General features: G+C 45.0%; 1 protein-coding gene across 4 annotated transcripts in view; it reads left to right on the top strand.

The window, feature by feature from the left end:
* GRB7 (growth factor receptor bound protein 7) overlaps positions 1–25883 on the top strand; it is a 437163-nt gene that overhangs the window by 372498 nt on the left and 38782 nt on the right. For all 4 annotated transcript variants that reach the window (XM_068262979.1, XM_068262980.1, XM_068262981.1 and 1 more), the window contains 3 exons: positions 16010–16120; positions 20882–20980; positions 22713–22787. In XM_068262979.1, coding sequence (XP_068119080.1) covers positions 16010–16120; positions 20882–20980; positions 22713–22787 — 285 coding nt within the window. The remainder of the gene's footprint in view (positions 1–16009; positions 16121–20881; positions 20981–22712; positions 22788–25883) is intronic.

Below are 25883 nucleotides of genomic sequence, written 5' to 3' on the forward strand. Positions count from 1 at the left end.
TATGTTTTGAAAAACTGAATACACGGTTTGCAACATTTTCACGGACCGCACAAGGATCCGGATACACGGAGGGGTAATGAACGGCAATAGGAAAACGGATCCCCCTCTACACAAGCAGCTTTGGACACAGAAACGGATCCGTTTTCTGTGTCCCAGCCTGTGGGTGGGGGGTGGTCAGCGATCGGCGGGGGCCCCCCTCCCTCACCTGGGTCCCCCGTCCCCGCTCCCTCTCCAGCTACTTTCTACTAGATTTTCAAATGTATGTAGGCAGTGAGCGGTAAGCTTACCTTCTTTACTTTCTCTGCTCGCTGCGTCACTTCCTGCAACTCTGGAGTATAGAGGGCAGCATTGCAGGAAGTCAAGCGCCAAGCGGTGGAACGCAAAGAAGGTAAGCTCCCTGATCGCTGCCTACAAACATTTGAACAACTTTTGCGCAAAGTAGCTAAAGGGGAAGCGGAGACAGGGTGACCGCTGACCCCCCCCCGCCCCTGTCCTGGCTGCTTTCCACTTCAGCATGGTGGCCCCCTCCTCCCACAGGCTGGGCACACGTTTCCACGGCCTGAAAACGTATGCTTTAATTACATTTAAAAAAAGAAAAATGGAGGAAAAAAAATCACCAAATCGTATGCGTTTGAAACTGTTCGGATCTGCTACGGACAGCTGTGGACCTAGTCCCTCTTTCATGTACAGCATCCTCCCTCCTCTGTGTACAGCAGACACCTCTTCCATTGCTAAAAGGAAAAATTGCTGAGACAAAAGGAAATGAAGGGAAGGTTGAGCTTTGCTCATAGGAAGCATACTGATTCCTACAGAATGATAACTGAAACCACAGTGTACTTGAATCTTCATATTTGTATTCTAAATATCCATACTTGCACTAATTCCAACCTGGCCAGGCAAACAATTGATCGTATTAGTCCAGACAGAGTTATTTATTGGAGGGTGATAATTTCTGCCCCACACAATGCCTTTCATTCTCCATCATATGTCTGCAGAAATCTGTTCAAAAATCAATTGTATGTGTATCACTGCTTTTGATCATGTTATTGATCAATAAACTGCCCGAATTAATCCAAACTTTTTCAGTCAAAAGCAAGGCAAAGAGCACATTTACACTGAAGGCACAAAAAAAAAAAAAAAAAAAAAACCCTGTAACTGGTAACTGGTGAAATAATCCTGTACTGCGATCAAGTAATATTCTTGACATGAGCCAGGATCAGGTGGGGTGGGGGTAGAAGGTGGAGGCAGATGCAGCCAACATGTGTGTGAGAGTGTATATCGGAAGATAAATTGAACACAATTGAGAATGGCATGTTCCACACACCTGTGGCAGGGCTCTTGTGGTTCAGCGACATTTTAAAAATGGCTGAGTTCAGGTTCTATCTTTCCAACCATTCCAAATTAAGTGAAATTGTTGAGTGCGATCTCTATGAATACAAACTAATTTTTTAAAAGCAAGGGCATTGTCTAGTCTCTTCTTCCAGCAAGGCAATTTTGGGGATTCGGTAGCAAGCCATTTCAGGGCAATCTCCTGTCCAGCAGCGAACAGGGTCTCTTTCATCAAAGACTTAGTACAGGCCCTTATACCCTCATCTCGTATCACGCCTAGGACACAAAGCACAGGGTCCATTGTAACCGGGCAACCCATTTTGTCAGGTAGGAAGGTCACAACTTGTTTCCAGAAGACCATAATTTGTAGGCATTCCCAAATTAAGTGAAAGAAGGATGGGGAGGCAGTGTCACATTTGGGGCAGACTTCTCTAGCCTCAGGTTTATATTTGAGCAATCGGTTAGGGGTTAAATAGGCTTGATGTAGAATATATAACTGCATGGCACAATCTTTGACATAGAGAGAGACCCTCTTAACCGCCTCCAAAGCATCATCTCCCTCATCATCTTCTAGTGCAAGACCTACAGCTTCTCATTTATCTCTGGAGCATTTAGTACTTTCACAAGCTCCACCTCCAAATAGTTCACTATAAATTTTACCTATTTGGTGTTTCACTGGACCTAATTCAATTAGGGTAATGACTACTGCTTCACCTTTGAATTGAGCATGGAAGGCATGTGCCAATTGCATGTAGCGGAAAGAGTGAGGGGAAAGTGTAGGGTATCTGGTGCTAAGGGCAGAGAAGGAGATTAACTTTTTCTGAGCTACGATTTGCCCGAGAAAAACTACACTGCTGCATTGCTACAAATGGGGATTACTGCAGGTGTCTTTAGTTCACTATCAATGTCTAGTGTTGGGACCGTGTTCGAAATAGAAGATATGGGTGGTGATTCTGCAGTAAGTATTCTGCTTTAACACATACTCGCTGGTGCGGTCGGCTGGATCTTCCTGGTTCTGGTGGGATGAAGCTGCTTGACTCCGAACAAGGCAAGGCAGCAGCAGTGGCTTCTTCTGCTTTCTTTTCTAGTTTCTACATACTGGCTGGAAGCGATGCCAGTACTTGGGGGAGAGCTTAGTGGTGACAGGAATTCTGCCATCGCTGGACTCCAGGGACCAGGTGAGACAGTGGCACATCTTCCGCTGTACGATATATTGTGCGCGGCAGCAGGCACTGCCAGGGGCAAACCCAGGATTGTCAAGGGGGGATGCCTGAAAGATCTCTTTCAGCAAGTCGCACACTACTGCACATGCACCGGCGCAGCATTTCCCCACAAAATACATACAATGGGCAGTGTTTCCCTACAAAATACACATGATGCAGCAGTGTTTCGCCAAAATACTGTATATTTAATTTGCCACCGGTTAGGTAGCCAGAAAACCCCCATTTAGAACAAGTAGCCAGATTACCCCCCCCCCCCATTTATAGTATAGGTAGATAGATAATCCCCCATTTAGGATTGGTAACCAACATGATCCCCAGTTACAGTATATATAGCCAGATCTCCCTTTATTATATAGACAGTGTATATGGCCAGATCCCAGTGTATAATGTCATTTACATATATCAGAAAACCCCCATTTAGCACAAGTAGCCAGATGACTCCCCCCCCCCCATTTATAGTATAGGTAGCTAGATAATCCCTCATTTAGGATAGGTAACCAACATGATCCCCAGTTACAGTATATTTAGCCAGATCTCCCTTTAGTATATAGACAGTGTATATGGCCAGATCCCAGTGTATATAGGCAGATCCTCCCTGTATAGCCTGTGTATATAGCCAGCTCCTCCGGTATATAGCCAATGTATGTAGTCAGATCCCCAGGCCTGTACAGTACAGTGGGATGTGAAAGTTTGGGCAACCTTGTTAACCGTCATGATTTTCTTGTATACATCGTTGGTTGTTACGATAAAAAATGTCAGTTAAATATATCATATAGGAGACACACACAGTGATATTTGAAAAGTGAAATGAAGTTTATTGGCTTTACAGAAAGTGTGCAATAATTGCTTAAACAAAATTAGGCAGGTGCATAAATTTGGGCACCACAAAAAAGAAATGAAATCACTGTTTAGTAGATCCTACTTTTGCAGAATCTACAGCCTCTAAACACTTACCATAGGTTCTAATGAGAGTCTGGATTCTGGTTGAAGGTATTTTAGACCATTCCTCTTACAAAACATCTCTAGTTCATTCAGATTTGATGGCTTCCAAGCATAGACTCTTTAACTCACACCACAGATTTTCAATTATATTCAGATCTGGGGACTGAGATGACCATTCCAGAATGTTGAACTTGTTCCTCTGCATGAATGCCTTAGTGGATTTTGAGCAGTGTTTAGGGTCGTTGTCTTGTTGAAAGATCCAGCCCCAGGGCAGCTTCAGCATTGTCACTGATTCCTGGACATTGGTCTCCAGAATCTGCTGATACTGGGTGGAATCCACGTGTCCCTCAGCTTTGACAAGATTCCCAGTCCCTGCATTGGCCACACAGCCCCACAGCATGATGGAACCAACACCATATTTTACTGTAAGTAGCAGGTGTTTTTCTTGGAATGCTGTGTTCTTTTTCCTCCATGCATAATGCCCCTTGTTATGCCCAAATAACTCAATTTTAGTTTCATCAGTCCACAGCACCTTATTCCAAAATCTGGCTTGTCCACATGCGCTTTAGCATACCTCAAGCAGCTCTGTTTGTGCTGTGGGTGGAGAAAAGACTTCCTCTGCATCATTCTCACATACAGCATCTCCTTGTGTAAAGTGCACCGAAAGGTTAAACGATGCACAGTAACTCCATTTGCAGCAAGATGATGTTGTAGGTCTTTGGTTCTGGTCTGTGGCTTGACTCTGACTGTTCTCACCAATTGTCGCTTCTGTTTATCTGAGATTTTTCATGGTCTGCCACTTCGAGCCTTAACTTGAACTGAGCCTGTGGTCTTCCATTTCCTCAATATGTTCCTAACTGTTGAAACAGACAGCTAAAATCTGTATGACAACTTTCTGTATCCTTCCCCTAAACCATTATGGTGAACAATCTTTGTCTTCAGGTCATTTGAGAGTTGTTTTGAGACCCCCATGTTGCTACTCTTCATAGAAAATTAAAAAAGGAGGGAAAATTATAATTGACCCCCTTAAATACTCTTTCTCATAATTGGATTCACCTGTGTATGTAGGTCAGGGGACACTGAGCTTACCAAGCCAATTTGAGTTCCAATAATTAGTTCTAAAGGTTTTGGAATCAATAAAATGACAACAGTGCCCAAACTTATTGTATTTAAACAATTATTGCACACTTTCAGTAAATCCGATAAGCTTAATTACCGTATTTCGCGCCGTATAAGACGCTCCGGAATATAAGACGCACCCAGGTTTAGAGGGCAAAAACCAGGGGGAAAAAAAAATACTAAACCTGGTGCGTCCATATTCCAGGAGCGTCTTGTACATGTCCTTCTGTGTGTCCTCATGTGTGCTCCTGTGCCCCCCATATCCCTATGTGTCCTTCTGTGTGTCCCCCTGTGCCCCCATGTGTCCTCCTGTGCCCCCATGTGTCCTCCTGTGCCCCCATGTGTCCTTCTGTGCCTCCCATGTGTCCTCCTGTGCCCCCCATGTGTTCTCCTGTGTCCTTCTGTGCCCCCCATGTGTCCTCCTGTGCCCCCCATGTGTTCTCCTGTGTGTCCTTCTGTGCCCCCCATGTGTCCTCCTGTGCCCCCCATGTGTCCTCCTGTGCCCCCCATGTGTTCTCCTGTGTGTCCTCCTGTGCCCCATGTGTCCTCCTGTGCCCCCCATGTGTTCTCCTGTGTCCTCATGTGCCCTTATGTGCCCCCCATGGGTTCTCCTGTGTGTCCTCATCTGCCCCCATGTGTCCTGTGCCCCCCATGTGACCTGTGCCCCCATGTGTCCTCCTGTGCCCCCCATGTGTGCGCCTGTGCCCCCCCATGTGTCCTCCTGTGCCCCCATGTGTTTTTCTGGTGCCTCCTCATGTGTGCTCCGGTGCCCCCATGTGCCCTCATTTGCCCCCCTGCCTTCCTCCCTCCCACCTGCCCGAGTCTCCTGGCCCCCAGATTGAGTGTTAATAGCGGCAACAACTTACCTTTGCCAGGCTCCCGCGCTGATCCTAGATCATTGCGCTGCCCCCCGCTAGCCTCCTCTGCCTCCCCCCTCTGTATCTGGCCCCCCCGGGTGTAGGAATAAGTATCGGCAGCTTACCTCCGCAGTGCGCCCGCGATGACTGCAGACGTCCATCTTCCAGGCACTTCTCGCTCTAGTGGCCGGCTTGAACTGATGACGCGCAGTTCAAAGCGGCCACTAGAGCGAGAAGTGCCTGGAAGACGGACGTCTGCAGTCATCGCGGGCGCACTGCGGAGGTAAGCTGCCGATACTTATTCCTTCACCCGGGGGGGCCAGATACAGAGGGGGGAGGCAGAGGAAGCTAGCGGGGGGCAGCGCAATGATCTAGGATCAGCGCGGGAGCCTGGCAAAGGTAAGTTGCCGCCACTATTAACACTCAATCTGGGGGCCAGGAGACGCAGGCGGGCACAGAAAGGCAGGCACAGAAAGGCAGGGAATCCCCAACGTGGCGGCGGGTCGGCGGTTCGGATCGGCGGGCGTTATTAAGTTGGGGATTCCCTGCCTTTGCCGTATAAGACGCAGGGACTTTTTCTCCCCATTTTTGGGGGAGAAAAAGTGCGTCTTATACGGCGACAAATACGGTACACTTCTCAGATATCACTGTGTGTGTCTCCTATATGATATATTTAACTGACATTTTTTATCGTAACAACCAATGATTTATACAGGAAAATCATGACAATTAACAAGGTTGGCCAAACTTTTGCATCCCACTGTATATAGCCAGTGTATATAGTCAGATCCAAACTGTATATAGCTAGTGTACGTAGTCAGATCCAACCTGTATATAGCCAGTGTATGTAGTCAGATCCCACTGTATGTAGCCAGTGTATATAGTCAGATCCCTCCTGTATATAGCCAGTGTATATAGCCAGATCCCCCCTGTATATAGCCAGTGTATATAGTCAGATCCCCCCTGGATCCCTCTGCTCCACTGCCCGGCGGCATACTTCACACCACAGATCAGCAGTGACCTACAATGAGGTAGTGAGTGGTGCCCATTAGGCGCAGTATACAGGAAGTGACATTTCTGTTTACTTCCTGTATACGGCGTCGACTGTTACTGGGCAATCCTAACGGTCTCCTTGTTGCAGGTCACCGCTGATCTGCGGTGCAAAGTATGCTGTGTGGCAGCGGAGCAGGGGGATCCGGACTTTCTAAAGGAGGGGACCAGGAGGCAGCAGAGGAGGTAAAGCAGTGGCTGGGGGGGGGGGGGTTGGGAGCAGGTAACCAGGGAGCACTGCCCCAGCTTCAGGGCAGTGATAACATCCCCCCCACACACGCCCCTGACTGCGGCTGCAGGGGGGGGAGCGGTTGTCACACACCCACACGCTGGGATCCGAGAGGGCCACTTCTTGTGCCACTCCCTTTGGATGCCACTGAGTATTATGTAGTAGGTCGTTGGAATATGCACCCTTTTTTACTTTAACCAGTGTATGTATCTCCCAGCATTACAACTGTATTGTTGCTCTAATAAAAGTAGATGTGATAATCAAGATACAGACATCGGGAATGGTTCTGCTATCATATCGATAACTCCATGAGGTGTCATAACCAACCCCAGGTAGGAGGTTACTAAATCGAGAATAAGGTGTGTTAACTTTGGTGTTATCGCTATCACACTCTCTCATATTGGTCACTGAAAGTTCAACATGGCACATCATGGCAGCCAGAGGACACTCTGAGGATCTAAAAAAAAATTCAAAAAGGAATTATTGCTCTGCATAAAGATGGCCTGGGTCATATCACACGTTAGTGCAACCAAGATGCTTGTAGCAGGATTTTTAGAAAAGACAGCGACCGCCATGCTGTGCCATTACAGATAATGTACATGTTATCTTTGTATCTTGCCGGAGCTGCATCACAAAATGTCAGGAATCATTGCAGTACAAGCTAGTTCTTATGCTGAATACACACGGTTCGTTCCCGCATCGAATGCGCCGCTCAATTCCCGACGAATCGATTATTCCCGAACATTTCCGAGCGCATTTCAATGATTTTTAGGTTGATTGCCATGTAAAGTAGTGCAAATCGACCTAACGATCCATTGAACCGCGAATCGGACATGTCGGAAATAAACGAATCGATGGGAATCGAGCGGCGCATCGACGGGAATCGAGTGCGGGAACGAACCGTGTGTATCCAGCATTACAATGATCGGCATTTATGCACAATGTGGCTATGGCAGGACACTGAGATCAGCAGGGGGTATGGGAAGTCAGTGCCACAGGTCATGTTTACACTTCGTTACCTTGTAATCTTCCTTTTTCCATTGATTTCTAGTTACTGATTTGTCATGTTCCTGAACTGTGTAAACTCCATGACATTATAGGACTAAAATGGGTTTGTCTTCTAAAATTACATTGTGTGAGCAGTAGAAAAAAGTCTACAGTACACATAGCGGGCTTGATTCACTAAAGGGGCCCATACACCTAACGATTTTCCAGCTGATATACAGCAGATTCCATCACTGTGATCGAATCTGCTGTGAAATCGTTGCGCAAACGATGACAGAACGATCGATTTCCATCCAAAATCAATCGTTCCTGTCGATTCCCGTCGATCTGTCCGTGCGGAAGATTTTGCTTGATCGCCGGCGAGTCGGGAGTGCGTCGATAGCAGCGTTCGAATGCCCGACGACCGACCCAATACAACGGCAATACATTACCTGCTCCGGCCAGCGTGACTCTCCCGGTCTCCGCTGTCTTCTTCTCCGCGCTGGGCTCTGGGTCCGGCTAGCTTGGCTTCACTGAACTTCCTGTCCCGGCAGGAAGTTTAAACAGTAGAATTCCCTCTACTGTTTAAACTTCCCCCGGCAGGAAGTTCAGTGAAGCCAGCCAGCCGGAGCCCAGTACAGAGAAGAGGACAGCGGAGACCGGGGGAGTCGCGCCGGCCGGAGCAGGTAATGTATGCGGGGGGTGGGGTTGGGGTAGGGTGGCGGCGGCAGCTTCACTTACTGTGATCGGTTTCATGCTGAAATCGATTCACAATCTGTTTGCAGTAAAGGCAGCCATATGATCCCTCTCTGATCAGATTCGATCAGAGAGGGATCTATCTGTTGGTCGATCTGACGGCAAATCGACCAGTGCATAGCTACCTTAAGGCATCACCAGAGGGCTTTAACCATCCCCAGTGAGGCTATCATACCTGATCCAGCAAACCTGGACTGATTTGCTAAGTCATTTATTAGGTGATAAGAGTGCACTCTCTCCCTGGGTCATAATAAAACATAATGGTAACTGTTGAAAGGTCAAAGTTTAGTGTCTAAGGCTATCATGATTTATTAGAAGAAATAAAGTACAGTATTTAGATACTTGGAAATCACGGGAGGTGTCTGCAAATTCACCATGTTGTGAGCCTGATTAGCAATGTAACGACTTTTTGGTTCCTTTTTTTTTAAAAAAATTACATCTCTTGGTTTTAGAACTAGATTAAAGAGAAACTCTACAAAATATACATCAGTGAACTAGACCATTGTGTCTAAACCTCTTGAGGACCGGAGGTTTTACCCCCCTAAAGACCAGGCTAGTTTTGTGAAAGAAAGGCCACTGCAGCTTTAAGGCCAAGCTGCAGGACCGCACAACACAGCACACCAGTGATTCCTCCCCCCTTTTCTCCCCACCAACAGAGGTCTCTGTTGGTGGGGTCTGATCGTCCCCCCCCCCCCCCCCCCCCCAGAGTTTGTTTCATATAAATATTGTGTTTTGTTTTTTTTATAAATCTGCCTTTTTTTTTGTTGTTGCTCTTTTCCCTCCCTCCCTCCCACCCCACAGCCAGCCAATAACGGCGATCGGCTGTCATAGGCTTCTGCCTATGAGAGCCGATCGCTCTCTAGTGTCCCATGGGGACAGCCGTGTCACACGGCTGTCCCCAGTACAGCGCTGCTGCTGATCGCAGCGCTGTACAATGTAATTCCGCTGTCCGCCGTCTAACAGTCTCCCAAGCGGCAACCGCCGCTCGGAGACTGAAGGCGGAGCTCTGCTCCGCCCACTAACAGGAGATGCGCGCGCAGCCTGCGCGTGATCTCCTGCACTGCGAGCCCCAAGGACTTTACGCCAATCGGCGTTAGCTGGTCCTGGCGTGATGCGGGCGGCAAGCGGTTAAAGGATTACTTTACTTCACTCGGTCCCCCTGCAAAACTTTGGATGCCCCCCTCGCTTTTTGCACAGGTAAGCAGAGAACCAATGTTAGGGCCAGTGCACACCAAAAACCTCTAGCAGATCCACAAAACCCTAGAGGTTTTTGAAGCAGATTTTCAGAGCGATTCTAGGCATTTTTAGAGACATTTTCTAAACATGCCTAGCGTTTTTTTCGAGCATTTTTGTGTAGCAGATTTCATATATTGTTACTGAACAGCTACTGTAACAAAAAAGCCTGGAAAAGCGCTCTGATCTAGCGTTTTTCAGAGCAGTTTGAGCTTTTCCTATACTTTACATTGAGGCAGAAACACATCTGCAAACCGCAAAAATGCTGCAGGAGCCACATTTACGGTTTGCTAAAAAACTTAAACTGGTGTGCACCATCCCATTGAGATTAGCCAAACGTTTTCACAGGCGGCAGCGGTTTTGAAAACGCTGCCAAAAACGCTTGGTGTGCACCAGCCCTGATTAATTTGGATAGTACACACTTGAATGTGTTTTCCCCATGCAGGTAAAAACTGACAGCAGTGAAGCACTGCATGCGTTTTCACTATCAATTAAATTAGCTTCTGTTTTAAAACGTGCATGTTTTCACACATACAGACACACATGGGCCCATATGCAATTAACTTTTCCTACTTCATTTTCTCCAGGTTAATATTAAGTTGTCAATAAAATGCCTCTTATTCTGTCCACCTCTGATGGGGCTCTCCTGACTTCTCTAGCATCACTACAGTACAGAGCACTTGAGGGGAGGGGGGGGGGGGGGAGTAGAGAGGCTGGGGGAAGGGTTTGGAACACAAGACCATCTGTACACTGAATAGGGACTGTCTACAAGTCTTTGTCTGCTGAACAGATGCAGTCATTACAACAATTGTGCAGAGAGCAAAAAGCTTTTGCTCTCCGTGCCCTTAGTTGTCAGTCTGTCTGCACAGAGAGACCCCTGGGCCCCCTGTGGCTTCTTCTCCTCCCACAGGCCCCCCCTGCAGCTGCATCCCCTATTGTTACGCCACTGCTTTACTTATTAATTACAGTTATCCAAAATGTCCCTCTCAGGCTTCTAAATGCTTCCTCCTTCCTATCACCAGCATCAACTTGTATCTTGACTACACACCCACAGGCACCAGGGCCCATACGCAATTAACTTTTTCTCCTGAGTTATCTCCTTGGAGATCATTTTTGTCTTCTCCTTAAAACAACAATTCGGCTTCTTACAACTAAAAAAGTACCCAAAAGTTAGTGAAAAGGTACTATCAAAACTATTTTGAGTATTTTCTTGCTTGGTTGTGGTTTAAAGGGCATTTTATGACAAGGTGTGAAAATATCACCTAGTGGAAAAGTCAAGAGAAAATGTGAATTGCATATGGACCCAGGAGTGAACTAAGAAGCATGGATTTGCTTGTTTTCCTTCAGTGCCACTGCTTCTTCATCATAGTAGAAAGTAGACCAACTCTCTATTGAATTGAATTTAGAGGTCATCTATGGGAGTACGAATTGTCACGTCGCTGGTGAGTTGGGCGCCGGGAAAGTCGAAAGATGGCTCTCCCTGCTGCTGCAAAACTCCCTGGCGACGTTAAATACTATTCCCCTCCGAGGTGTCGCAACTCGGAGGGATATGCAATTTGGGGTCCAGCAACCGCCGGTGCCCCGAATTACCCTTACGAACTCCGCGGAGCATAACATTGCTGCTATGCGGTGTCTGGTTTTGGTGGCCGGCAGTGAGCTACGTACGCCTATGGGCCCTTTCATACCAGGGGCCATATGCAATTAACTTTTTCACCTGAGTTTTCTCCTAGGTGAAATTTTCAAACTTGTCAATAAAATGTCTTTTAAGCTACCAGAAAGCACAAAAATACTTAAAATAATTTTGATAGTACTGTATATTCTGGTGTATAAGACTACTTTTTAACCCTTGAAAATATTTTGAAAAGTCAGGGGTCATCTTATACGCCGGGTGTCATGCTGGGTGATACGCCCTTTTCTGTTACCGAGACTCAGATCTCGCTGCTGAGGACTGTAGTGAAGTGGCGCAGGTGCACATGTGCGAGATCTGAGAGGCAGAGAAGGAGGTAAATAGGATACAAGGATGGGCCAGACAGGTGAAAGAGGCGTGTTTTATGGACACAGCGCAAGTTATTCTTCCATACCGCCCTGATAAACCGGTAGACAAGGAGAGCTGAGCAACCCACTTAGGGAGAGGGAGAGTTGACCAATCCGACCAGTCAATCCCATATATACTGTTGTATACTGGGTACCACATACAGTACAGCACCAGTATCTGTTCATACATAGCACCACTATCATATGTTTTTTTTTCAATTTCTGTCTGGTGTGTGTTGGAAGAGGGGTAGTCTTATTCAGCGAGTATATCCCAAACTCTATATTTTAACTGAAAAAGTTGGGGGGTCATCTTATACGCCCAGTCGTCTTATACGCCGGAATATACAGTACTTTTTCCCCTACTTTTTGGTACTTTTTCCTTTGCAAAGTGCTAAAAAGTTATTGTAAATCAAAGAAGAAAAATTATCTCCTGGGAGAAAAGTCAGGTGAAAAAGTGAATTGCATATGGCCCCAGCTGCGTTCTGTTTTGTTTTTGAAAAGGATTGAAATTTTTCAAACGCAAGTACTGTAAAGTTACAGTTGGAATCATGGGAATGCATTCATACTGAATCCATTTCTGATTTTCAAAAAAAGGCAATCATAGTTCTGCTGCATTTTTCCTGCATTTCAATTGAGACCAACATAGTCAGGATCGCAAAATGTGTTGGAATTTGTGATTGCGTTTTGCAATTTTTCGTGTGAAAGGGCCCTATTTCCTGCTCAATTAAGACACCTAGACGACAGGGAAAGCAGTAGAACTGAATGTAAACAAATAAAGCCTTGTCTGCAGGATACAGACAAAAGTGATACTGGGGTCTGGGGAGCATTCAGATAGCTGGGCTGAGGGAGGCTTATTCTATCCTTTAATTGCAGTACTTATCTGCCTCTATTCTGCTGCTACATAAATATATGGGGAAATAAGTACAGAATAAAGGGAAGAAGAATGTAGATGATAAAAAAATAATAGTGTTCTGGAGTTTTGATGAAAACTAGCATCCTATGCTAACCTTCCCTGATACACAGACATCAGATAAGTGTGAGCTTTGCAGGCCATGCATTACTATAGTTTACTTGTTCTTGTTTGCTTGTTTTCTCTATAGTTAAAGCAGTTAAAGAATGAAGAGACACACTCTGCACTGAGTTGAATCTATAGCCTGTGTTCTGTCTTTCAATAGCTCTGTATTAAAGGGTACTTGAACTGATAGTTGATTTTATGAAATAAATATAGGTTAATTATCGTAAGTTTATTTTCAGTACAGGTTAACCTTTTTTTTTTAAACAATGATTTTCACATTCTTGCATTAAAGATGTGTAGTCTAAAAATGAGGGGGGGGTTAAAGAGTATCTGTGAGAAAAGAGATAATCACCTAACCCTGCACATCTACCTCTGTATCTGGGAATTTTTTCTATTACGTTCCTCAGTGCATTTATAAAAGGTTAGGGGCCTGTTTCTACTTGAGCCGCACGCATCTGCACTTCCGGGTCTGCGGGTACGCAGACAAATCCCATCAGCCGTGGGATTTGCAGCCTCCCGCACCATTTTGGATGGAAATGCTGGCCGAATCGCTAGCGTAAGCAATTCGGCCGGCAGCACTATTGTTCCCTATGGCAGAGTTTGTGCCCTTAAACAAAAGAGTGGTGAGAAATGATTTCTCGTTACATGGAGGGAAGACTCCCTGACTATACTCTATTGCTGTGCTTCATTTCCTGTCCCTGGGACCTTTGGTTTTCATATTAAAGCCACAAAGTTTCATGGAGGTCCCAGGGTCACAAAATGAGGGAAAAATCACAGACAGACAGCAAAATATAACACTCAAAAGTTTATAACCCCTTTTCACAGTATCCATATCTAACATTAAAAAATCCCTGGGGTTGTACTTTATATCTCTAACAAATACGTTTGTCTTTGCATCTGAAGCTGGTAGAACTAGTAATCAGTGTTGCCCGGATGCACCCAATTCCGGATTCGAGTAGTTTTGTTCACGGCTCCACCCACTTCCAGATTGCCGTGATCGTGATTACAGATAGAAATTGGAGTTCCGAATTCGAATGCGGTTTCGAGTCGGAATTACGCATTACATCCATGATCACGAGACAGAATCTCTGATTTCTTTAATGGTTAATAGCAAAGCCCCCATACATACACCAAATTTGCAGGGTATGTTAAATAGAACATTGGGAACAAGAGGAAAAAAATAAAAAAGACTTTATAGTTTTTCAGAAAATCAATGTTAAAGTTCTCGTGCAGAGTGTGGGAAAAGTTTCCCTGGCCACTGACTTTAGCGGGTAACCCTCCTGGCGGTAAGCCGCGCAGGAGGATTTCTCAGGCCCTGCTGGGCTGATATGCATAATTTTTTTTTTGCTACACGCAGCTAGCACTTTGCTAGCTGCACGTGCACACCGATCGCCGCCGCTACCCACCGATTCTCCGCTACTCGCCACCCCCCCCCCCCCAGACCCCATGCGCTGCATGGCCAGTCCGTGCCAGGCAGCGCCGAGGGGTGGATCGGGACTCCTTTTGACGTCACAACGTCGATGACGCCATGGCGACGGGGAAGCCCTATTGGAAATCCTGTTCAGAAGGGGATTTCTGGACGGGCTTGATCGCCAGAGGCGATCGAAGAGGGTTGGGGGGATGCTGCTGCACAGCGGCTATCATGTAGCAAGCCCTAGGCTTGCTACATGATTAAAAAAAAAAAAAATTTAAAAAAAAAACTGCTGTGCTGCCCCCTGGCGGTTTTTAATAGACTGCCAGGAGGGTTAATAGTCCCTGTATGTGCTAGAAACACCAAATTTGCAGGGTATTTTAAAGTTAGAATAGGAAAAACGTATACATTTAAATGCGGTAAAGGACATATAATGCAGAAACCTAACGGCAGTGTAAATTTACATATATCAAAAGAAAGAGCAATGAATTTCTTGACAGGGTTTCCAGGGGGTCCGTATGCACTACGTATGGACCCCCTGGAAACCCAGTGGAAGTGGCAACGCTTTTTTACAGGGATCGCTATACAGCCTCAATACGGCTGTATAAGGATCCCTGGCAACTTTACCTATTTTTGAAACCTATTTTTTTTTGTTCGGAGTGTGAGAAATTTTGAAAAAAAATAGATATGGGGTCCCTTCTCCCGAGCCTCTTTAACCGCTTGTCCCCAATACAGGCTGGGATAGAAAGAATGCGGAGCCCTGGCTGAGTGGGGCCTCGCTTCCTGAGCTATACCAGCCTTCATGGTCCATGGTATGGGGGGGGGGCTCCAGGGGAGAGGGGCAGCCAAGTTCCCCCCTCTCCCCAGGAGCCCTTGTTCAATCCATGGACAAGGGGCTCTTCTACACTTTTGGTGCCCCAGGAGGAGGTGGGGACCCCCGACGCCCTGTGGGATTGGGTTATGGTGGCATCTGGGAGTCCTCTTTAAGAAGGGGACCCCCAGATGCCTGCACCCCTCCCAGGAGAATCGGGTTTAGGGGTACATAGTACCCCTTACCCATTTCCACAAAGGGTTAAGTGAGAAAACCCAACAATGAAAAAAGTCCTTTATTATTCTAAATTAACCAGAAATACTCACCTGTACCTTTAATACAAAGGCTTGGAAGGGGGGACCCGAAGTCATTTTTTTAAAATTTCCCACACTCTGAACATAACAAAAATGTGCATGTATATACTGTACATGTTAATACACTATCTGTCATTTTAGTGCTGCGACTTTGCTATACTTTGCTATTTTTTTCCCTCTAACTTTAAAATCGATTTTCTCCAAAAGGTCTTTTTGAAAATTTGTTTTCCTCTTGCTTTTTTTCCTCTTGTGTTTGTATCAAGTGCGGGTCTTTACTATGAATCGCTTAAGTTGGCTACCAGGGAAACATTTTCCACACACTGCACTAAAACTTAAAAATTCAATCTCTAGAATTGGTACTCCCATCTACATACACATGAGGGTAGGATGACATCACAATAGTCTCAGCTCTGCAAGCATGCAAGGATCGGTTTGAGATGTGATTTCAAGTTCTTTTGACTTTTGACTTGACACAGGGTGATATGTGATATAGGCACTTTTTGCAAGAGGTATCAGTACCAAGTTCAGCATTGAGTTTCACTAAACTCTATGGATCTTTAGGGTAAAAATACCCTTTCCATAGTAAGGGCAGCAAACAAGGTAAAGGAGCATTATAGCCTGAAGTCCACATTTTTGTGTTAATTGCACATGGAGGTCCCCTCTAAATAACTTTTATTAAAAACATATACTGTTATCTTTAAGGATCCTCGACACTTACAGTATTTTGCTGATGTGAATGAATCCAATGCATATTGCCTAACTCAAGGAAAGAAGCTCTACAGCGCCCCCACAGAGTTTGGATTTTGTTTGAAGGTAAGTGTTTTGTGATCTATTTGCTATTTTAAAATAATTTTGCATATCGTTGAAAGCAGAAGTTCAACCTCCCATTTTTTAATACATATGGTAATAAAATTTGCATCAATTAGCAATGCACAAGCTTTGTATACTATTTGCAATAAATATATTAGTATTGCCTTGTTGGTGAGACAGTGTAGCTATATTGAGGAAAAGCTGTCTCCTTATACCAGGGGTCTCAAACTCGCGGCCCGCGGGCCATTTGCGGCCCTCGATACAATATTTTGTGGCCCTCGCCGGCAAAAGCTTCCTTATAGTTCGCTTCAGTGCTCCCAAGTAATCCGCCGCATCCCCGCCGCTAAACGAGGGCTGCAGAGCCCCCAAATCGCCCGGGGGGCAATCCGCCGGCATTTCCTGGAAGGGGCAGAGCTTTCAGCTTCAGCTCTGCCCCTCCTGACGTCAATCGCCGCCTCTCCCCGTCCCTCTCTGTGAAGGAAGAGTGAGAAGGGCGGGCAGAGGCGGCCATGCGCCGCGATTGTGAAATTCCTTATGCGGCCCAGCCTCATCCTGACTTTGCCTCCTGCGGCCCCCCAGGTAAATTGAGTTTGAGACTCCTGCCTTATACATAAGGCAAACAGGGAGGAGCAGCAGCTAGCCTTTTCCTAACAGCACAGGTCACAAGACTCCTCCCACTGTCTGCCTCTGCTGACAAGAGATTGCAGTCTCAGGATGATAAGACCTACAGTAGTTTCCACTGTTTTTGTATCTATGAGCATCTTTGATTGAAAACCTATTTAGAGGATCTCTATATTCACAACATACCATATATCATACCTACAGCCCCCCTTTGGAAAAATAAAAGTTGAGATGCTGTGTAAAGTGGAAATAAAAATAGAATTTGATGATTAGCAAACCCTGTAATTAACTGAAAACAGTATAAAGACAACATAGGAAATATTGAAGCTGAAAAATTTGACTATGAAGCTGCATCTGCACATTTTACAAAAGCACGGCTCTGTAGTAAGGGCCCAGTGGGTAAACTAGTCGTCCTGCTCCAACCCTGGACACGTTTAACTCAAAACTGAAAAGCCACCTCTTTTGTCTGGCATTTAACTTTTCCCCCTGTACACAATACTATGAGCTGAACTGAGACAAGCTAATGGGTCCTACAGGAGAAAAGCACTTTACAAATGTTTTGTTGTTGTAAAATATGACACAGGAAACCTCAGGCCGGTTTGACACCAGCGACTTGCGTTTTGGTTGCGGTGCAATCGAATGATCGCATCCAGGGCCGGATTTACCATAAGGCACTGTAGGCACCTGCCTACAGGCGCCTGATGATGGAAAGGCAGCTCATTCCCCTCTACTAGTGCCTCCCTATCTCTTTCCCTATGCAGAGTCCCAAGCAGAGGATAAATGAGAGGTTACATTCCAATGACGAGATCTCCCTTCAGCCCCACTAGATACTGAGGGTACCTCTAGCTACCTAATGCCCCACCTGTAGTTACCTATGACGGGCAAAGAAAGTAAGGGAGAAGTGACAGCTGGGCCAGCCAGCACACTTGTGGTGCAGTTTAATGGGGGTTTGTAGGTTCATGGGGCCAGATTTATCAAGAGTGTCTGAGACAAAATATTAGTAGGTTTTAAGAAATCCGTGCAGAACTGTCTCAGACATCCATAACTGTCTCAGAAATCACTAGCTAGTGGAGATTCCTTCTAAAGCTGGCCACTAACGGTCCAATTTCTAGCGAAAAATCGTTAGAGCGATCAGAAATTCTGATCGGATTGGTTGTAAATAATCTCAGTTGATGGACACAATCGATTATGAACGAGTAAAAAAAATGTCGCCCGAATGAATTTTCGTCAAACGAAAATTTGGATTTTTTTGGTGGTCGTGATAGATAGGAAGCAAAGATTGGTTAGTTGATGGTGTAGTGAACGATTTTTCAACCGATCAGAATTTCTGATCGCTCTAACGATTTTTTGCTAGAAATTGGACAGTTAGTGGCCAGCTTTAAACTGTAAGGAATAGAAGGAGCTAGGACGGTCTCTCAGGCACTGCAGTGTGTGAGGGGAATTGCTGTTGCTGAGGTAACCAACACACCTGCTGTCAGCAAGCTCTGAGTGAGGGGCGAGGAGCCCTCCACAAATCACATCTAGACTGCACTATCTGAAGAACTGCTAATGAGCACTTCTTATCTGCAGCAGTTAAGGAATGGAACAAAAATCCTTGCGCTCCTCTCTGGAAGCTGCAGTCACACATGCACAGTAGTGAGTCTTCCTTGCTTGAAAAGAGAATGTACTGTGCCGCTCCAAACAGTAGGGTAAAGGAAGATATCTATAAAAAGAAACGGAGCGCACAATAGTGCATTACCTGTGTTTATTTTTAGTGATGAATTAAAAGTTGTACTCACAAAAGTTCAATATTAAAACGCTTCTCAGCGGTGAAGCCAACCGCTTATTATCCCAGGCAGGGCGGCAGCAGCGCACTGTGGCCAGCAGCGCGGGACCCGGTGGTTGGGGAGAGCCGTCTCGCTGCCGGGGTGGGCGTGGCTGTGGATCAATAGGCGTGCAGCGTCATTACGCGTTTCGGCGCTCTGCGCCTTCGTCAGATGACGCGTGCACGCAACACGGAGGGTTTTAAGCCAACCTTCGTATGTTGTCATGGTGAATGTAAGCCATGGCATCCAGAGAAAAAACTTTATTTAACAAATACTGGGGCGAACAGAACACTTGTATCGGGATGGAGATCAGAGGGAGACCTCGTCATAGGCGGTGCTGGCTCACAGAGCGCTGTGCGCTCTCGTGTGGGTGTACTGCTGAATACATGTTTAGCATACATGGTGAGCCAAAGGACACTGCAATCAACAAAACAGGCAAAAGGGAATTCATACATCAGCTATTACATCTCTTTTTTTTTCTCTTATTTCTGTTTATTTCTCTTTTTTATCCATTTCATGATGTGTTTTTAATTTTTGGAACTCTCAGAGATGTAATAGCTGATGTATGAATTCATGTTTTTGTACGGACAATAAGGGGGTCCCTTTTGCCTGTTTTGTTGATTGCAGTGTCCTTTGGCTCACCATGTATGCTAAACATGTATTCAGCAGTACACCCACACGAGAGCGCACAGCGCTCTGTGAGCCAGCACCGCCTATGACGAGGTCTCCCTCTGATCTCCATCCCGATACAAGTGTTCTGTTCGCCCCAGTATTTGTTAAATAAAGTTTTTTCTCCGGATGCCATGGCTTACATTCACCATGACAACATACGGAGGTTGGCTTAAAACCCTCCGTGTTGCGTGCACGCGTCATCTGACGAAGGCGCCGAAACGCGTAATGACGCTGCACGCCTATTGATCCACAGCCACGCCCACCCCGACAGCGAGACGGCTCTCCCCAACCACCGGGTCCCGCGCTGCTGGCCGCAGTGCGCTGCTGCCGCCCTGCCTGGGATAATAAGCGGTTGGCTTCACCGCTGAGAAGCGTTTTAATATTGAACTTTTGTGAGTACAACTTTTAATTCACCACTAAAAATAAACACAGGTAATGCACTATTGTGCGCTCCGTTTCTTTTTATAGTTAAGGAATGGATTTGCACTTTTCTTAACTGTAGTGTAGCTCTAGAAATCCACCCTAAACTGCCGCTATTACATAGGCTTTGGGAAGTTTCTTACCATCATGCAGAACTGTTCTTCTGCTGGTTAGAACAGTTTTAGAAGAAAAAACTGTCGGTAATGCATTGCTAAATCTCCCCCATGGAGGGTGAAGTCTAGGGCACCAGGGCATCTGTGCCTATAGGCTCCTTTGATGTAAATCCGGGCCTGATCGCATCGCAATATCGCACCACAACGCTTAAAATAGGCTTTGGAGATTACTGCGGCAATCTCACTTCTGGCAGCAAGCCAAACTATAAGTGAGGCTCACTTCCTGTGGCCGAAAAAAAATATATGCTTCTGTGCTTGTGCACTGTAACGCAAAACATTTTAAAATATGTGCATCACCATTGACTTACATGACTTCCAGTCACCGCATGTCGCCACGGATTTTGAACGGTAACAGGCTGATGCTTTACGCGTCAGATCAGATGCTTCCGGCGCATCACATCCGATCTGGAATGTCCCATTAATTTTCACTGCTTTAGCGTTACCCTACGGTAAAAAGGGGTAACGCAACACAATTGAACTGTCCTAGTGTGAAAAAGGCCTCAAACTGTTGAGCAACTGAGGCAAGAATGTTGAGGTAAGAATAGGGCAACGTGATTTATTGCAATTGTCTCCTTGGTTCCTAAGCTTTTACAAAGCGTTGCTGAAATGAGAGGTTAGGTAACACAATGGTAAACACGCATTTGTTCCAAGTTGTTTGAAATTTGTTGCTGACGTCAGATTGAAAGGGAACATATTTTTAAAAGAAATCATATATTTTAGTTTAGTTTTTAACATTTTCTATGCGGTCTGCTTTCAGTTAAATATACTGTATATGGTTTGCAAATCACCATTTCCTGTTTTTATATATGCTTTACATATCATCACAACTTTTTTGGGCCTGCACAAGTCAGACAGAACTAGAAAAGATACATAAATAAACAGAAATGTCTGGCCAGGATTTTTTAAGACCGTTTTCATGTAAAAAAAAGAATATAGGGGTTCATAATATCTCTTCTAGTTTTTATAGGCCAAGTTGAAAACACCCTGCCCCTGTTTCTCAGGCATAGCATACAAAGCAACTTCTGTATTTTAACCAGTCCTCTTTGTACAATTTCTTATTTAATCTCTACCAGCCACACAAGATGCGGAGTGGCACTAAAGGACTGAAGATATTATGCTGTGAGGACGAACAGTCTCGCACCTGTTGGCTTACTGCCATTCGATTGTTCAAGGTGAGCCTAGATACAAAGTTCACTACTACCTTGAACTGGTCTTGGATTAACAACTTTTAAGCTGTTCATATCTACTATCAATTCATAATCATAAGAGCCAGTCAGACACTGCAGGTATGTAAGGCCTCCTTTACACTTGTTGCAGTGTGGTTGTTGGTGCGCCCGAGACGCCTTACCACACTTTTTAGCCGCAGTGCAACCAAATGAGAGAGGCATCCTTTCCATTGAAAGTATTCCATATTTCTGGTGTTACCTTGCCAAAACACATGCAACTCTTGCTGTGCCGCGATGGGACATGCTGCAACACATCGCACCATGTCCAGTGTGATAGCCCTATCGGGCTATTATTACTTCTTTCACTTTTACATTTTGAGGCCTATTTATGAAGTGTGCACAGATTTCTGCTTATGCAGGTAATCTCCAACTTTGGCAAACGGACCAAAAATTTTGTGGAAGCAAATAAAAAACATTTTTTTTTTTCAAGTTTATTTTTTTAAAAATGGCACAGAGAGGGGCACTGAAGGCACAGGGGGACAGAGGTTACACAGAGGGGGACACTGGAGGCACAGGGGGACACAGACGATATATAGGAGACAGATATTGAACAGTGTTTCAACTTATGGACAGATTCAGGTTAAAGGGAACCCGAGATGGGGGTATAAAAAAAATTACATATACCTGGGGCTTCCTCCAGTCTGATCACTCTCTCACCATCCTCCTTTGCCGCCTGGATCCTCCACACTGGGTAGGGTAGTATACAATATTCATACTTGGAGGCAATGTATTTTTAGGTTATCTAGTAAGGAGTACAACTTGGCCCGAGGTCAAAGTGGGAAAGGCTTAAAGGGACTCCGAACAGTGCAGTAACAATGGAAAGATGCATACCATTTTGAAGCTCTTGCTCTTTCTCCTCTTTCCACTGATATATAAACCGCAACCCTACGCCTTTTATTTTTCGCTATTTTCGTGATCGAAATCGTGGCCGCCATCTTGGATTCCTTATTCAGCATTGTATTATGCAGGGCAACACTTTCCCCAGTGTCGGCAGCTCCATTTAGTGCAATGCAATGAAATACAAGGAACCCAGGGGGATATAATTACAAACATCATGCTGGTAGGTGTGAGGATATAATTAATTAGTTGTGGGTATGCTTAAAGGCATACCCACAGGCACTGCTCGGAGTCCCTTTAAGTGCGTAACAAGGTTATTGTGATGCACTTAGGCCTAAGATAGAGAGTATGCTTGTAGGAAAAAGTGGGTTTTGAGGAAGCACTTAAAGATTTCAGAGGTTGGAGAGTGACTAATGTGTAGTGGCAGGGGATTCCAGAGGAGTGGTGAAGCACGTGAATGCGAGGAGGTGATTCTACTGGAGGACAAAACAAGGTTGTGTGCACACCTGAGATTGTAGTTGGGATGGTATCTGGAAAGTAGTGGGGAGATGTACAGGGGAGGGAGATTGTGGAGAATTTTGTAAGTTATGGTTAGGGGTTTGAAATGGATCCTCTGTTTAATTAGCAGCCAATGAAGAGCTTGACATGAGCAGCAGAGAAAAAGCAAGAAAAAAGTTAAGTGGTTCGAGCAGCCGAGTTCAGCATAGATTTACATTTATCTGTGAAGCCTCAGAATCATCAGTATCTTAGTAGATCACACTTATTTCCTTATCTGATTTACATTGTCTGCCAGTTTCTGCTTTCCTCCGTCATGCTTATTTTGCTTTGTGTTTTTTTGTAGTACGGAGCCCAGCTCTATAAAAACTACCAAATTTCCAGACGTGGCCCTCAACCTTGGACAGATCTAAAAAAACAGGTAAGTTTAGTTTCCACATATTTTAGAGGGAAAGGCTGAAGTCATTGCTTGCCTCAGCACCAGGGCCGGTTCTCTCATGAAGCGAGGTGAAACATTTGCATCAGGCAGCAGAGATTACAGGGACAGCAGGTTTGTACTGTGTTTACACTAACAGAATGCAGTCAGAGTAGGAGGAGAAGTGAGAGGTGAAGAGGTCATCATTGGGCATAAGCAGCTTGTTGTGTGCTGTGTGAGGAGTCTGACAGTGAGTGAGGAGGGAGGAGGTAGGAGAGCAGCAGTGTTTCATTTGACTTTCACAGCAGAAGGTAGGAGGTGGCTCTGCTGTCCTGACTGAGGAGGAATGGAGAGGCTGATGATGAGCAGTTTGTTTGTCACAGACTCACAGCCAGCAAGTGTGCTATTGTGTTGAGCTGCAGCATGTCATGTGAGAACATTAAGTGAAGCAGATTAAATTGTCGTGTGCTGTTTAATCATTCGAAATCAGGGGGGAGGGGGGGCATCTTCACAACTTTGCCTCATGCAGCAAAAAGTCTAGAACCGGCCCTGCTCAGCACTGAGTGTTGTCGACGTGTCAGGATTCTTTTTCTGTTGAAGTGTACTATTCATCTAGTAATTTAGTACTATTTATTAGAGCATTTAACTAGTGCCTAGCATGCTTCATACACCAGATAGTTGAAACCGTTAAATAAGAGACACACTTTCACCTTAAGGGGCACTGGCTTCAATTCATCAAAGGCTGTCGATAAAAAAAAACAATTTCGGAAAACACTGCTTTTGGTATTTTAGATTTTTTTTTGCTAATACATCAATATTTTCAAAGGTGCAGTAGAAGTTTGGTAATTTACCGAAATACTATGCTTCAGTTTGCTCTGAATCTGTCCATTAGTCTTTCTTAACATTTTATTTAATTGCCACAGCTTAGATGAACTTCCAGGAGACATTACACATGCCATGCTTAGGTGATTTCCCCAGTAGCTACTCTGTAAAACAGCTACTCTTTAAACAGGAACCTAAAAAGTTAAATGTCTAAAGGGAGGCAGGGGAAACCACTTTTGTTCTTTTCTCTCTGCTCGCTGCCTGGGGGGTAGAAAAGCTGGACCCTCCCAACAAGCCTTCGCAACCTATCAATGTCAGATCAGCGGGACTTGCAGGAGACAGGGGCTGTTTCTATTGGCTTCTGCTCTTATCTGCTCTTATCAGTTATAGTGTATAACTGCTTGTGTGAGTCACAGCTCCTCTGCACTAATTGCGACAGAGGACAGCTGCCGGTAATTATCAAATAGGTTACCTGGCTTTACCGCATGCTGTATGTATTGCATTGAGGTATTTACCGCACAAGTCCGTAATTTACCTCACTGCTCGGTAATTTCAGCTTGCCATGCAGTAACAGCCTTGATGAATTGACACTTTCCTAAATACTCTGAAAAATAAGCTGTTTTCAGCATTACCGAATGCGGTAATGCTTGATGAATTGAGGCCACTGTCATTTGGTTAACTTGGATAAGCTAATGACAAGGTTACTTGAAGGTTATGGCTGATGATTAGAAGTGGGGTTTAGGGGTATTCTACTGTTAAGGGCTCTTTCACACCAGAGCCCTTTTTACACGTTTTAACGCAAGGTCTATACTTTGGTTTAACCAAGGTAAAAGGAAAGTCCATAGACTTTCCTTTTACCTTTCACACCCGACACTGCGTTTCGATACGTTGCGCATCCCGGCGCATTTTATCGTCGGGAATCGCCGTTTCCCCTTCGGGTTAATTAACTACTACCGCCGCTACTCAGCATTGCACCGGAGTTTCCCGACGACACGCCGCAACGCGTGCAGGAGCCGTTCTCCTGCACGTTTCTGATGTGTAACAGGCCTTAGGTAAAGACAGTAACCTTTTTAACCTAACGCAAATGGGGAGAGGGATGGGGGGAATTGACGGGCACATGGGTGGGTACGACATCACTTCAAGTCCCCTCATTTCACACAGGTGTTCTCTAGTGTAGTCACAAATCACAAGAATCGCCTTTAAGCTCAACACACACCATACAATCTTGGTTGTACAGATTTACCAAATCTATGTAGTATAAGGGCCAACAGATTGAAAATACCTTGAATGATTGATTGGATTAGCACTTATACTACATAAAAGTGGTAAGATTGAACAACAAAGATTGTATGGTGTGTGTTGAGCCTCAGTCAGTGTACTTAAAGGGAACCTGATGTGAGAGCAATATGGAAGCTGCCATATTTCCTTTTAAACAATGCAAGTTGCCTGGCTGTCCCTAATCCTGTGTTTGTTCAGTCTCTGAACAAACATGAAGATAAGGTGCTCTGACTCAAGTCCGACTGGATGAGCCACATGCTTGTTTCAGGGTTGTGACTTAGACACTACTGATGCCAGAGATAAACAGGACTGCCAGGCAACTGGTATTGTTTAAAAAGTAATAAATATGGCATTTCACTCTCGCTTCAGGTCTGCATTAAGTGTGCTTGGCATGTAATAAATTCCTGATCAGAAGTGCAGTTTATTTCCATTATTCATTTGAACCCTATTTGAAGACATAGGTATGTCAAACTCAGTGTGCACAATAAAACAATTGGTTCCCAAAGTAGCCAATCATTATTTTGTGTATGTGTGTGTGTGTGTGTGTGTGTGTGTGTGTGTGGGGGGGGGGGGGGGGGGGGGTTACCATTGAAAAAGACAGTATAAAAGTGGGGGGGGGTTTACATTGTACTATTCCGCCTACTTTATATTGAAAAAGCTGGATTCATGGCAATGTGTCCATGTTAATATTTAATTGTTGGTGGTCAGGTTTCGATTAGGTGATATGTTTGGGTTAGGCTAATGGTTAAAGATAGGATATAAGATCAGGGTCATTATTCCACACACACCCATTAGTAATGTAAAGTGTGAATGTTTTATTTATTTTTTTTAATCTGACCCTGCAGGCCATCTGCTGTTTGCATTGCCCTGTACGACAAAACTACTAATATACAGTGGTTTGCAAAAGTATTCGGCCCCCTTGAAGTTTTTCATATTTTGTCACATTACTGCCACAAACATGAATCAATTTTATTGTAATTCCATGTGAAAGACCAACACAAA

The sequence above is a fragment of the Hyperolius riggenbachi genome, chromosome 12 (assembly GCF_040937935.1).
Source record: "Hyperolius riggenbachi isolate aHypRig1 chromosome 12, aHypRig1.pri, whole genome shotgun sequence".
Taxonomy (NCBI): Eukaryota; Metazoa; Chordata; class Amphibia; order Anura; family Hyperoliidae; genus Hyperolius; species Hyperolius riggenbachi.